Source organism: Callorhinus ursinus, unplaced genomic scaffold (genome assembly GCF_003265705.2).
Source record: "Callorhinus ursinus isolate GAN/ISIS: 27379988/994484 unplaced genomic scaffold, GSC_fseal_2.0 scaffold52, whole genome shotgun sequence".
Taxonomy (NCBI): domain Eukaryota; kingdom Metazoa; phylum Chordata; class Mammalia; order Carnivora; family Otariidae; genus Callorhinus; species Callorhinus ursinus.
In genome coordinates, this window is record NW_027397114.1 from 6,046,292 (window position 1) to 6,059,554 (window position 13,263).

Consider the following 13,263-nt stretch of genomic DNA (forward strand, 5'->3'; position numbering starts at 1 on the left):
TTATCTTTTATGTTTTTAGAAATTATTTTTCTTCTAAAACACTCAAAGTTGGGGCACGTGGCTGGCTCAGTCAGTGGAGCATGTGACTCTTGATCTCAGGGTTGTGGGTTCTAGCCCCACATTAGGTGTGGAGATTGCTTAAAAAATAAAATCTTTTGAAAAAATTTTAAATACTCAAAATTATCTATTAAGATTAAAAGATAGGGGGCTCTGGGTGGCTCACTTGGTTAAGTGTCCGACTGTTGGTTTCAGCTCAGGCCATGATCACAGGGCTGTGAGATGGAGCCCCATGTCAGGCTCCGTGCTCAGTGTGGAGTCTACTTGAGATTCTCTTTCTCCCTCTCCTTCTGCCCCTTCCCCCTGCTCACGCACTCTCTCTCTCTAAAACAAATAAATAAATGTATAATTTTAAAGAAAAGATTAAAAGAAAATCAAGGTTATAATGGACACATACCAAATTTAAAAATCAAATTTATTTTATTTAATCAAATTTATTTGTTTATTTAATTTTTGAAAATTTAAGACATTAAACATTTTTATAAAAATAAAAATGATTGTGGGGCGCCTGGGTGGCTCAGTTGGTTAAGCGACTGCCTTCGGCTCAGGTCATGATCCTGGAGTCCCGGGATCGAGTCCCGCATCGGGCTCCCTGCTCGGCGAGGGGCCTGCTTCTCCCTCTGACCCTCTTTCCCTCTCGTGCTCTCTATCTCTCATTCTCTCTCTCTCAAATAAATAAAAAAATCTTTAAAAAAAAAATAAAAATGATTGCAACATCAGCTTTCAATGACCAACCAACTTGCCAAGTGTAAAGAGTTTGTGTCACATTTCAAGCATGATACATCTAGATCTACATATAGAAGAATTAATGCGTACAAATGGTTTACTACTTTCAAATGTCCCTGGAGTCACGAAATGCAGTCACTGTGAATACTATGCTAATTGTTTTAAGCACTTTTAGAACCCCGCGTGGAGGGCAAGAGAAGACATTTGTCTTTTTCTTTTATGCAAGCAGTTGGCAGATCAAGTCTTACCTGCGCTCCAAAGCACTGCCACAGACTTTCAGTGCGTCTGGATGCAGTCGTCTTTTGAGGACATAAGGTGTGGAGAAGCATTTCCCTGGGGCCTGAACACTGTGAGTCCTAAGAGTGGATATCTTGGGTAACAGGTTGTGCCGTGCTCATGTTGAGCACTGGATCCCAAGCGACAGAGATGCCCAGGTGGTCATCAGCAAGCACTCGTGTCTGTGATATACAGTGTTCTCTAGAGCCCAGGACCCAGTGAGGGGCTTCTCTGGCCTGCTTCTCAAGGCAGGACTGAATGGGACAATCCAACATCATCTTCCTGTTTAGCTATGTTATTGTAGGAAAGTGCATGTGCCATTGCACCAAATGATTGTCCAGGTTAGCTAAAGCCACCAAAGCTTTTGCAATAGAATCTTGATGACATACACAATGGAATGAGGTATGTGTTCAATTCTGGGTTTGGGAGTATTAAAAAAAAAATGATTGCTGGTCTATATCCATAGCTGGGAAATGCTGAATTAAACAAAATTAACCCCATTTCTTTACTGTGGGACTTCTCAGAGCCTTTAGTATGCTAATGTGAATTGCAACTTTCCAAGAGGGATATACAACTTTTGGTATTTTTCAAAATTATCGGACCACCAAAACATTTTTCAGGGAGTTTTATGCATGTCTCTGAGCCACATTTTCAGAGATCCTGACCTACCTAGAGCATCTTCAGCAGGAAAGAGTGGAAGCCCAGTAGTTGTGGAAGCTGCCAACTCCTGAGATAACAGAGAGAGCCTTCCTCCACAACACGTGATGGCTCCTCTCTGCAGATGACATGGGTCTTGAGTGGTCACCAATTGCACCATTGCACTTACACTGCCTACCATGGCACCTAGCACGGGGTCGGAGTTCAATCCCTGGCGTTCTGCAATGTGTCCTGGCAGTAGCACATCTGATGCCAGGGAAACCTCTGTTCGGGCAGACAGGGGACTACAGTGCTCCCCTCCCTCTGCCTGAATCCCATCTGTCCTCCAGGCCGCAGCCAAGCTCTCTCCACCGAGCCTCCTTCAGCTGCCTGGCCCTTGGTCACTCCTCCCTCCTCTGATCCCCTGATCCTGGCTGCGCAAGTCTGCTAGCAGACTGAACTGGACCAGGCTGCAACATCCTCAAGACCAGGACCCTGTATTATTCACATCATCTGAGTCCCCAGGGTAGCAACAAATAATCATTTGTGGAGGCTGGAGAGGATGCTTCTGACTCTGATATAATTTCTACCAAATAATCCTCAAAAACCCCCACAGCCATTCTTTTGACCAAGGATACCAACTCACACTATACTCTCCTGCAGGAGATCCAACGAGAGGAATCGAGATACCGTGTGTGTGGATGCTCCGGAAATGGTACCGCATCATACAAATAATGATTGTTATTGATGGGCCTCTGTCGCCCTTCTCAGGGAATGGTCCATTTCTAATGACCCTTAGCCTCTGATGGGTATTTCTAGTAACTGAGCCCGACGCACCTGCCCCGCCCGCTGGCTTGTCCTTTACAGCATTCGTCTCATCAGGAGTCCCACCACCAGTATCCGCTGTCTTATATACCCACCCCCCAGTAAGTCTAGAGCATTTCTGATGCCCAGGCGCCTTCATGTAGAGCACTGGAGATGGTTCTTGAAGTAGTGGAGAGCCAGCTTGAACCGGACCTGGTTCCTGGTGTTGGTCCGGAATGCGCTGTAGGTCTTCTCCAGGGTCGCCAGCTCTGGGTCGGCCGCTGGAGAACGGGCCTGGTGACCTATTATCACTTCTGGACATGACCCCACGAGCAAGCTCCCGAGCCCATCGATAAAGAACTCTGCCAAGAGAGGGAGAACACGAGCTTCAGCCAGAGACGCGGGGCCATATTCCAGGTCTGGGGGGAGAGGCAGGTGGGGAAGGGCACGGAGCCCCCTGCCCAGGCTGACCGAGTTGGAAGGAAACAAATGAGCACATTTCTTAGAGGTGTAGCCAGAGGCAGAGAGACCCAGGTGAGCTTTCCAGCTGGACAGAACTGTGAACTCTGGAACTGAGGGGGTCGGAGGGGAACGAGGGAGGGGACAGAGCTGCAGGGGAAGGGTGTCTCACATGGGAGCAGCAGACAGGAGATAAGTTACAATGAGAGGGAGGAGGGAGGCAAGAAAGACCCTGAGCTCCCTCATGGGGGGGGGCGGGGAAGGGAGAGAAGCCCACTGTTGCAGGCAAGGACCACGATCAGTGGCTCGTGGCTCTTGGAAAGGACAAAGTCCTGAGGTCAGTCCACGGGCCAGGACCTTCCTCACTCAGCTTGTCCCCACCTGAGTGAGCCACCCGCTGCAGGCGGGGGTCGAAGCCAACTCTCTGGAGTCGCTCCGTGTGGGCCAGGAAGAAGTTGACAACGCCACTGGTCACCACGCAGCGGGGAAAACCATCCAGGGGTCTAAAAGAGCCTGGTCTCCGGTGAAGACAGTCCCCATTCTGACTCTTCTGCAGCAACAGCTTAAACTGGAACACATTCCCAAGTACACTGCCACCTACCTAACCGGTGGGCAGAAAAACACATGTTAGAGAACACAGACTTGATATCCATGTTGCCTCTGCCAGGAAGACTTCCTGGACTGAACCTCAGTTACAACGAGAATCACACCTGTTCTGTATCTACCCTTCACACTCTTCCTTGGATACTCTCTCGTTGCTGTTGGGGCCACAGCCTTCCGCACATCACGGCTAGGTCCCTTGATCTTTTCATCCTGCTCACCCCAGAAAATCTCCTTGGTGGGAGCAGAAAGCGCCAAGTCCAAAGGGCACACAACCCTGCCCTACTCACCTGACAGCAAGTTCCCCCTTTCCAAACGGTAGGGCACTCCCTTTCACAAGGAGGAGCAGTGTTTGGGGTGCAGGCAAGCAACAGCCTGCGTGCACACGGGGCCCTTTGTGGAGTCCCCACTGCCGGGCTTCTTGCAACGAGCCGTGTGCCGTGTGTCTCAGGCTGCCTTCCCCCCGCTCCTCTGCTCCTGGGTCTCCTCCCCGAGCTGTCTGTGCACGCACTCACCGAAGATACGTGCATTTCTATGTGTGAGCCCCAGCAAAGCAGGATGAATCCTGAGCCATCATAATCATCTAGGGTGGCTCCTTGTCCCCCATCTTCTTCCTTTAGCAAACAGACCGTCTGAGTTGTAAGTGGACTAAATTAAGATGCAGCCAGCTACGCCACTAAAGATGGACCCTCCCCACTTCCCTTGCGAGGTCTGACCATGTGTCTCAAGTCCTGGCTGAAGGGATGTGAGTTGGAAGGGATGTCTGCAACTTCTAGCACATTTTGCAAAGACAAATGCTTGTTCTCCATGTTCTCTCCCCCTTTCTTCCAGCCACGCAGCCAAGGCCCAAGAGGACGGCGCAGCACCAAGGGAAGGAGGCTGGTCCAGGCAGACGCTGGAAGCAAAGTCAAGGACCAGCTTGGATTTTTACACGACAGGAGCTATGCTTTCTACCTCACTGATGCGACTGTGATTTGCTCTCTGGAAGAGGAGTAGCCAGAAGGTATCTCTGGGCACACAGGCTGTTGCTTGCCTGCACCCCAAACACTGCTCCTCCTTGTGAAAGGGAGTGCCCTACCTTCTGGAAAGAGTGAACAGATGCCTTGGGGACTGTCTTCCTGGAAGAGATAACTGTGATCACAATGCCACTGATTTTCTTACCCATTTCCTGTTTTTTCTTTTCTTTAAAAAAAAACAAAAACACATAGCTTTTATTGAGCTATACATTAAAACTGTACATATATTTTAAATTCTATATAAAGTGTACAGCTTGATGTTTTGATATATGTCTACACTGGGAAAAGATCACCACAATCAAGCTAATTAACATATCCATCACCTGCATAGTTATCGTTGTGCACGTGGCCAGAAGATTGAAGATCTGTTTTTTTTGTTTTTTGGGGTTTTTTTTTTGCTTAGCAAAATGATTATTTTATTTTTTTAATAATTTTTATTGTTATGTTAATCACCATACATTACATCATTAGTTATTAGTTTTTGATGTAGTGTTCCATGATTCATTGTTCGTGCATAACACCCAGTGCTCCACGCAGCACATGCCCTCTTTAATACCCATCACCAGGCTAACCCATCCCCCCACCCCCTCCCCTCTAGAACCCTCAGTTTGTTTTTCAGAGTCCATCATCTCTCATGGTTCGTCTCCCCCTCCGACTTACTCCCCTTCATTCTTCCCCTCCTGCTATCTTCTTCTTCTTTTTTTTTTTCTTAACATATATTGCATTATTTGTTTCAGAAGTACAGATCCGTGATTCGCAAAATGATTATTTTATAGCATCCTGAGACAAACCCATGTATGGGGTGGGAGTGTAAGCTCGTAATGCCAGGTTACAATGCTGAGGCACTTCCTAGGAGCACAGGCAGGAGCAATCCCCAACTGATCTAGTCTCCAGGTTTCTGAAGCACACCATCCGTTTCCCTGTTTAGTAAGTATCCGGAAGCAGCATGTAGCTCATCCTGAGGCCATTATGATGGCTCGGGACTCATCCTGCGTTGCTGGGGCTCACACACAGAAATGCACATACCTTCGGTGAGTGTGCGCACAGACAGCTCGGGGAGGAGAGCCAGGAGCAAAATTCTCTCAAGAATACAAGAGACTATTATTAACTGTAGCTGCCTTTTGCTTTTCTATATTTCAAATGACTTTTGAGGCTCTCATTCTTCTCTTTCTTCTTTTTTAAATGTCATTAGGGCTATGTGTGCTTTTATTTTTTGTTTTAAGATTTTATTTATTTATTTGAGAGAGCGAGAAAGAGAGAGAGCACGTGAGAGGGGGGAGGGTCCGAGGGAGAAGCAGACTCCCGGCCGAGCAGGGAGCCCGATGCGGGACTCAATCCCGGGACTCCAGGATCATGACCTGAGCCGAAGGCAGTCGCTTAACCAACTGAGCCACCCAGGCGCCCCCTATGTGTGCTTTTAAAACTTTGTACCATTCGCGTTTTTTTTTTTTAATGGCGTGTGACAACCAGAGAGCACTGCTGCTCCACCTCACACCAGTCCGGGGGGGGGGGGGGGGGGGGGGGGGGGGGTTAGAAGTGATACATAAACACACCATTTTAAAGACAGAACAACGGTTAATGTGGGGGGGCTGTAATTTGCTCAAAGAAAATTAAATTTGGAGGCAGAAGCAGAAACCGCATAGCTCCTGATTCCTGGTGTGATGCTCTCAATCAGAGCAGTGCTGGCTTATTCCTCTCCTGCATCAGCCCCTGGCCCTCCCCAGGACCCTCCCCCTCCTGCCCCTTCCTCTCCCCTCTCCTCCTCCCCTTCCCTCTCCTGGCAGTCTCTACAGGTTGCAACCCGGGTAAACCTGGCAACTCTCCCTTACCACGTCCAGCTCTGTTTTCTCGAGGACATCCACCAGCACCTCAATCTTGGTGTTGTTGTTGAAAAGGAAATCATCGTCCACCCAGAGCACGTATTTGGTGGTGACCTGAGAGATGGCCAGGTTCCTACCAGCAAACCAACCCTGAAGGTGGAACGAGGTTAGATCAGTAGTTGCCATCCCTGGGAGCTTTTTAAATTCCCAACAGCCAGGCTGCGCCCCAAACAGCAGTTGAGAACCACTGGGTTAAAGGAAGTCTGTGTCTCAGAGACACTGGAGGAAAGACAGTGACTCCCCTGAATCAAACGCTGAGGCAAAGAAAGGCTAGGAAGTCCTTCCTTGGTCCTAGGACCAGTGTGGATGGATTGAAGTCCTTTTTCAACTGAGTCTCTGTGGCTCTCCTTCCATTTCCACTGTTGGTGCCTGGAAGGTGTTGGAGGGTGGGGCGCTATGGTACTTATAATATCCATTTCCTTCTGTGTGTCCTTGTAGGAGGGAGGGTGTGTGTGTGGGAGAGAGAGAGAGAGCCTCTAGCTTGGGTAAAATCATAGGGATCACAAGTTTCTCTGCATGTCAGGAATCCCTAGAATGTCAGACACCTCAAGTCACTTAGGATCTCAATTAATGTCCATACCAATCACTAGGGAAGGCAGACTAACCACTTATTAAGGCAGAAACGTGAGAGTGATCTGATTTCTCTGTGAATTTGGAGTCAGCAAAGGGACTCACGGGACAGTCCCACCCCCTCTACTCCAGGATCATGCCACCCTGGGAAAGCCACTCAAGCGTCCCCATCTGGGGTGGAACCTGACTCTGGGGTCCTCTTTCCCAGGATCCAGATGTCTCCCCATCTGGGCGGGATGTACCTTCCCAAAGGGCATGGTGTAATACTCCACATGCTTGTCATTAATCTTCAGAGGTTCCTTGCTGTCATCGGCCACGATCACTATCAAGTCTGGGTAGTACTCACGAATGCTCCGTAGCATGGTCATGAACTTGTGGGGACGGAGGAAGGTTTTGGTGGCAATGGTCACCAGGTCTCTGAGCTTCCTCTCTGGGCAAGAAAGCATTGATGTCAGAACTCTGCCTTTTGGGAAGCCTCACTGATTTGACTTGCACTGTTCTGGTGATTTCTTTATGCTGCAACCTCTCAGTGTGGGCCTCGTGCCCACCGCACTTAGTAAGAGTTTGTTAGTTGGAATAGAAAATAAATATATTTACAACATAGCCAGCTTGTTGAAATTTTATCCGTCTTCTAGAATTTCTTTCCCTGGTTCTGTTGGCCCGACTATGCCATCTCCTACTGTCTGTATGAATGCTTGGTCTTACCAGCACTTGGCTTGCATGCTGCTGTCATGTTAATCCTAGGAATTGAGATGCACAGAGCTCTGCCCATCAAGGGGTTCAAGATGGAGGGAAATGGGGCAGGGCCAGGGAGTGGAGAAAGGTCTAAAGGACTTGAGACCTGACCCTGTCATCAGCTGCACTCCTAGAGAGAAACACACTTGGTCTCTCTCCTCAGGAAGACATCAGTGGTCTGTAGCTCTCCTTGGAGAGTGGAAGGTCTGGACCAGATAGTCCAGCTTAAGGCGTGTGATACCACAAAACCTTGGAAAAGGAACAGCTTTTCTGCGGAAAAGGCCTCATGATGAATCACCTGGAGCTGTGGTGTGTTTCTGGGATTCAGTCATCAAACGTGGAGCCACGTCAGCAGACTGAGCCTGTGGGATGTCTAGGTAGGGTGGGGTGGGCTCTGTTGCAGTTAATGCATGCTGAAAGCCACAACCCGACCCGTGCCTTATGGATGAGTGCTCCAGAACCCCACTGCAGAGCCCCTTCTCAGAATGACAGAAGTCAGAAGTCTTTCCAGAATCCTCTTTTTTAATACCTGTTGCACCATTACACCAGCCCCCCCTGGGTCTGAGGGCATGAGGGAAAAGTGATCAGTGGGAAGAGTCAAGGAAATTGTGTTCAAGGGCATGCCAAGTGAATCATGTCCTCCCTTTTCTTGGGCCACATGCCGAGTTTGGTTCTTTTGTTATAGTAAAGAGAGAACCAGGGGCAGGAATTTCTAGAGGGTGTGGTCAAGATAGGGGGTTCCTGGCTAAGTTGGTGGTGTAGCTTTCTGTTTGAGAGTCCTTATTTTTTCCAAAGATATAGCAATGATAAAAATACAAAGATATAACTATGCTCAAAAATATACATTACTTCTAAGGAACAGAAATAAAAAGCAGTGATCAGAGCTGGGACCTGCCACATTCTGGGATCAGAAGTAGCAGAGGAGGCTGATTCTGAGGGGTAAAGGAATTAAGGTGTCTCACGGGATATGTGGGTCCAGAGCCAGGCTTTTTGCTAGAAGCCATGGACAAGAGCTAGGTTGCACACCCTCTATCCCTCATCACTACCTGCCAGGCAAGGAACACCAGGACAGCCACCACCCCTGCCCACACCTCTGGATGCAAACAGAAATGACACCGCCTCACAGTCATGACCTGTGCCAAGCCACCCTCAGGCCCAGCAACTGGTTCTTTAATAACTCCAATATCACTGTGTGGCAGGAAGCCCGGGACTCCAGTATAAAATAGTAGACCAGAAAGCTGGGCAGACACGGAGTAGATCCAACACTAAAGCTATGAGATGGGAAGGAGTCAGGAGAGAGAAGGGAGAGAGGAAAAAATAAGCAAGCGAAACCTCCTGCTCAAGATAAGCTCACCAACAAAAATTGCAGAACACTTAAAGAGAATTAGTATGAACGACAGCCGACGAATCTACCAAATCTATCGTGTACAGGTGAACCCATTCCAGATAGACCGAAAATAATAGAGAAATCTGAAAATGATTTAAAATGAGAATGTTCAAGCAATGGCATACATACATTTTTTTCCCCTTTTTGTTTTTACGGAAACAATAGATTACTCTTCCCTCTCTTCTGTACCTGCTTATAACTCGGAAAGCATTTTGTAGCAGTATTAAAAAAATCCCTCCTCCTGTGTTTCCCCTTCCTCCTTCTGAATGCCACTGCATGGAATTTCATTATATGGATGGACCACACTTGATCTCATCAGTGCATCCCACCTGGAAGGTTTTTGTCTTCGCAAACAATGCTGCAGTAAAGAACCCCGAACAAACATCATTTCACACAGATATAAGTATCTGTACGATAATTTCTAGAAGTGCAACTGGTGGGCCGAAGGGAATGCACATCCCAAATGTTGATAGGTATTGCCAAATTGCCTCCAGAAAGGCTGTGCCAGTTTACATTTCCCACCAGGAGTTTATAAGAATTCCTGCCCCCCACTCTTCATCCAATACTTTCTGATATGAATGAATTTTTCATTTGCACTTTTTTTTAGTATGAGACTGAGCATATATTTTAATGGCTAAAAGTATTGTTGAATTTAATCTGTTGCCAACTGTGCGTTTTTCCATTGGCTTATTAGGTATTTGGTTTTTTGTTTTGTTTTGTTTAGGTGTTTAAAAAAAAATTGCCCACCTGGGTGGCTGAGATGGTTAAGTGTCTGCCTTCAGCTCAGGTTATGATCCCAGGGTCCTGGGATCGAGTCCCACATCGGGCTCCTTGCTCAGCAGGGAGCCTGCTTCTCCCTCTGCCTGCCCCTCCCCCCTGCTTGTGCTCTCTCTCTCTCTCTCACTCTTCTCTGGCAAATAAATAAATAAAACCTTTAAAAACACTTACTTATGGGGAGGGGGGTGGGGGGATGGTTTGGCCTGGTGATGGGTACTAAAGAGGGCACATTCTGCGTGGAGCACTGGGTGTTATGCACAAACAATGAATCATGGAACACTACATCAAAAACTAATGATGTAATGTATGGTGATTAACATAACAATAAAAAATTATTAAAAAAATAAAAACACTTACTTATTTCAGTAATCTCTACACTCAAGGTGGGGCTTAAACTCCTGACAGCTCAGTCATTAAGCGTCTGCCTTCGGCTCAGGTCATGATCCCAGGGTCCTGGGATCGAGCCCCACATCGGGCTCCCTGCTCCGCAGGAAGCCTGCTTCTCCCTCTCCCACTCCCCCTGCTTGTGTTCCCTCTCTCGCTGTGTCTCTCTCTGTCAAATAAATAAATAAAATCTTAAAAAAACACAACAACTCCTGACCCCCAGATCAAGAGGTGCATGCTCCACTGACTGAGCCAGCCTGGCATGGAGGCCGACCTATTAGGTGTTCTTATGGATTCACAGGCACTTTCAAGTAAAAGTACACGTTTGACTTTAGGGTGTGCTGAGATATTTTTTCCCCCAATTTGTCCTTTGTCATTTGTCTTTCCTTTTGGTGGTTTTCTGCCCTAAAAACATTTAAAAATTTTATGTATTTTATGTGTGTAGTCTTTTCTTTCTGGTCTTTGTGTTTTGTGTCATATTTAGAAAGGTCTTATACTCTAAGATTATGTTTTGAACTCCATGGGTTTTGTTCTAGCACCTAAAAATATGAGATATTTGATCAATTTGGAATTTATCTTGGTATGAGCTGTAAGATAGATTCAACTTTTTATCTTCCTTTATCAACACAGTTGTCCCATGTGATTTCTTGGATCATCCATCTCTTCACTCTTTAATTTGGAAAGCTACCTTGACCGCATGGTAAAGCTCCAACATATCTGTCTCTGGGTTTCCAATTCGACTCCATTGATATATCTAGCCATGGTCCAATACCACTCTGTTTTTATTACTATTACTTATTAAGATGTCATAATTGTTTTTTTTCCACAATAAGCATAACCACATAATAAGTTAAATACAATTAAGCAATATTAGGAGAATATTAGAATTTTCTTTCTTGTTTGTCAGGAATCATATCAGAGCAATTATTTCCATCAATTCTCCTCCTGCGCCTCAGAGCTGGTCCCTTCCGAGTTTCACCAACTAGCTACAAGATCCCACCCTGGAGCCCCAGGAGCAAGGGCCTTACCTGGTCCAGGGTCATATAACTTAGGGATGACAGGATAGCAGATGGTCACTGGAAACTTGACCACCGAGGACTTGGACTCCAGACTCACTGGAGGGAGAAATAAGGTCAAGGTGGGCAGCACGGAGTCTAGGTCACTCTCCACACTGCCCCCAAGAAAGCCGATTTGCAGCAGGGGTAAAGGCTCAGTAGAGAATGTCCTGCCTGGGAGGAGACCCCACAGAGTTGACAGCATTCTGCCTCCTGACTTGCTGTGTGTCTCTGGGGTAACTGGCTGAATGCCTCCTTCCTTTTTTTTTTTTTTTTTTAATTTAAGGAATCTCCATGCCCAACACAGGGCTTGAACTTAGGACTCTGAGATCATGAGTCACATGCTCCACCGATGAGCCAACCAGGCGCCCCCTGCTGAATGTCCCTTAACTCGCATTTCTTCCACTGTGAGAGTCTGGTGGGGTGGAATGGGTTTGGAATCATAGGGTCTGGATTAAGTTTGACTTTACTATTTATTACCTGAACTACCTTGGGTAAATTAGCGCTCGTTTCAGCAGCACAAATACTCAAATTGGAAAGATACAGAGAAGATCAGCATGGCCCCTGCACAGGGACTACATGCAAATTCGAAACACCTTGGGTAAATCACTCTCCTCCAGCTACAAAACCAGGATAACACCACCTGCCCAGTTTTATCTCACAGGGTCATTTGGTGAAAGGAAATGTTTGGGAATCTGAGAGTAGAGAGAGCACTCTCTTTAGTTTGTGGTCATGCATAATCTATCCTGTGTTTCATTTTTCTGTTGGTGTCCTGGGAATGGATCCTGGGTAGCTAGTCAAAAGAGAAAAGAGTGACTTTAATTCCCCCACATCTCTCTTTCCCTGAAGGTGCCCAGGACAAGATACTGATGCACAGAATGGGTTCCTCCTCTCTCGCAGCTGAAGGCTTCAGCTCCGAGAGCTACAGATAATGGGGAACAGAGCCGGGTGGTTTCCAGGTGCATAGCATGAATGATCTGCCCTCACAGAGAGATGCATGTTCTTTCCTTCAAGTCACACCATGGGGTCAGTGGCAACATGGGGGTAATGTAGGGGACAGTAATTGAGAAGTTAGAGGTCTAGGGTTAGAAACAAGAGCAAGGGAAGCATCCTAAATGCTGGCAGCCTTCCTGGAGGAGGAAGACTTTGAGAGGGCCCGGTAGTGTTTTCCCACTCCCTAAGCGTTTTGCCATCCAAGGACAAGTTCTCACCGAAATCCACCTTGTGGTGCAGGTACACCGTGCTGGTGTATGTCAGGTGCTGGAGGATGAAATTCAAAAGCTTCCGGTCACTGGTCGAAATGGTCAGCTGCTTCTGGCCTCTGCCCTGCACCACACTGTCTGGGATGTCAGCGAGGGTATTCAGTGTCCCCAGAGAAGCTGTCAGGGTGACCTAAGGTGGGTGAGGTAGAAAGACGCTAAATGCAAGGGAAAGCACATGCCCCGGACCGGCCAGCAGGGGGCAGAGCGCGTGAGGCTGAGAGGAGGCGCCGCCGGATGTACCTGGAAGTTGGGGTCTGGCTCCAAAGCCGTTCGCTGCTCTATCCCCGGCGAAGTAGAATCGAGTCCTGGGGACTCGTGTGTTCAAGGGCCATTGCTCTCCTAGGTCTTGGCTTACAGGATCCCATTCTAGATTTCGTCTCACTCCCTCTGACCGCCCCCTTTTGATTTCCAACTGCCTCCGACCGCCTCCGCCTCCGCCTCCGTCTGACCTCCCAGTGGAGTTTTTCCGGGTTAGTTCCGCGCCCTTTTCTCTGACTATTCACCGTCACACTAAAGGAAGCGGCTTTAAATACCATTCAGATGCTAATGGATTAAAAATTTGTGTCTCTAGCTCCCCGTCTTTCTGAGACCCAGTTGCCTGGCTGGTTGCTCTGCTAGGAAGTGCCACAGGCAACCGAA

At 47.6% G+C, this 13,263-nt stretch overlaps 1 protein-coding gene and 1 non-coding gene across 6 annotated transcripts in view; one reads left to right on the top strand and one right to left on the bottom strand.

Moving 5' to 3' along the window:
* Nucleotides 1-530: 530 nt before the first annotated feature.
* Nucleotides 531-13,263, bottom strand: part of B4GALNT2 (beta-1,4-N-acetyl-galactosaminyltransferase 2 (SID blood group)) — a 41,217-nt gene continuing 28,484 nt past the window's right edge. For all 5 annotated transcript variants that reach the window (XM_073883776.1, XM_073883775.1, XM_073883777.1 and 2 more), the window contains exons 6-11: nucleotides 12,574-12,754; nucleotides 11,336-11,422; nucleotides 7,267-7,454; nucleotides 6,404-6,544; nucleotides 3,340-3,559; nucleotides 531-2,861 (exon numbers count right to left, since the gene is read on the bottom strand). In XM_073883776.1, coding sequence (XP_073739877.1) covers nucleotides 2,656-2,861; nucleotides 3,340-3,559; nucleotides 6,404-6,544; nucleotides 7,267-7,454; nucleotides 11,336-11,422; nucleotides 12,574-12,754 — 1,023 coding nt within the window. In that variant the 3' untranslated portion in view covers nucleotides 531-2,655. The remainder of the gene's footprint in view (nucleotides 2,862-3,339; nucleotides 3,560-6,403; nucleotides 6,545-7,266; nucleotides 7,455-11,335; nucleotides 11,423-12,573; nucleotides 12,755-13,263) is intronic.
* LOC112814146 (U6 spliceosomal RNA) lies at nucleotides 11,865-11,971 on the top strand. The gene has a single exon (XR_003205684.1). It is a non-coding gene; the product is annotated as a U6 spliceosomal RNA (small nuclear RNA).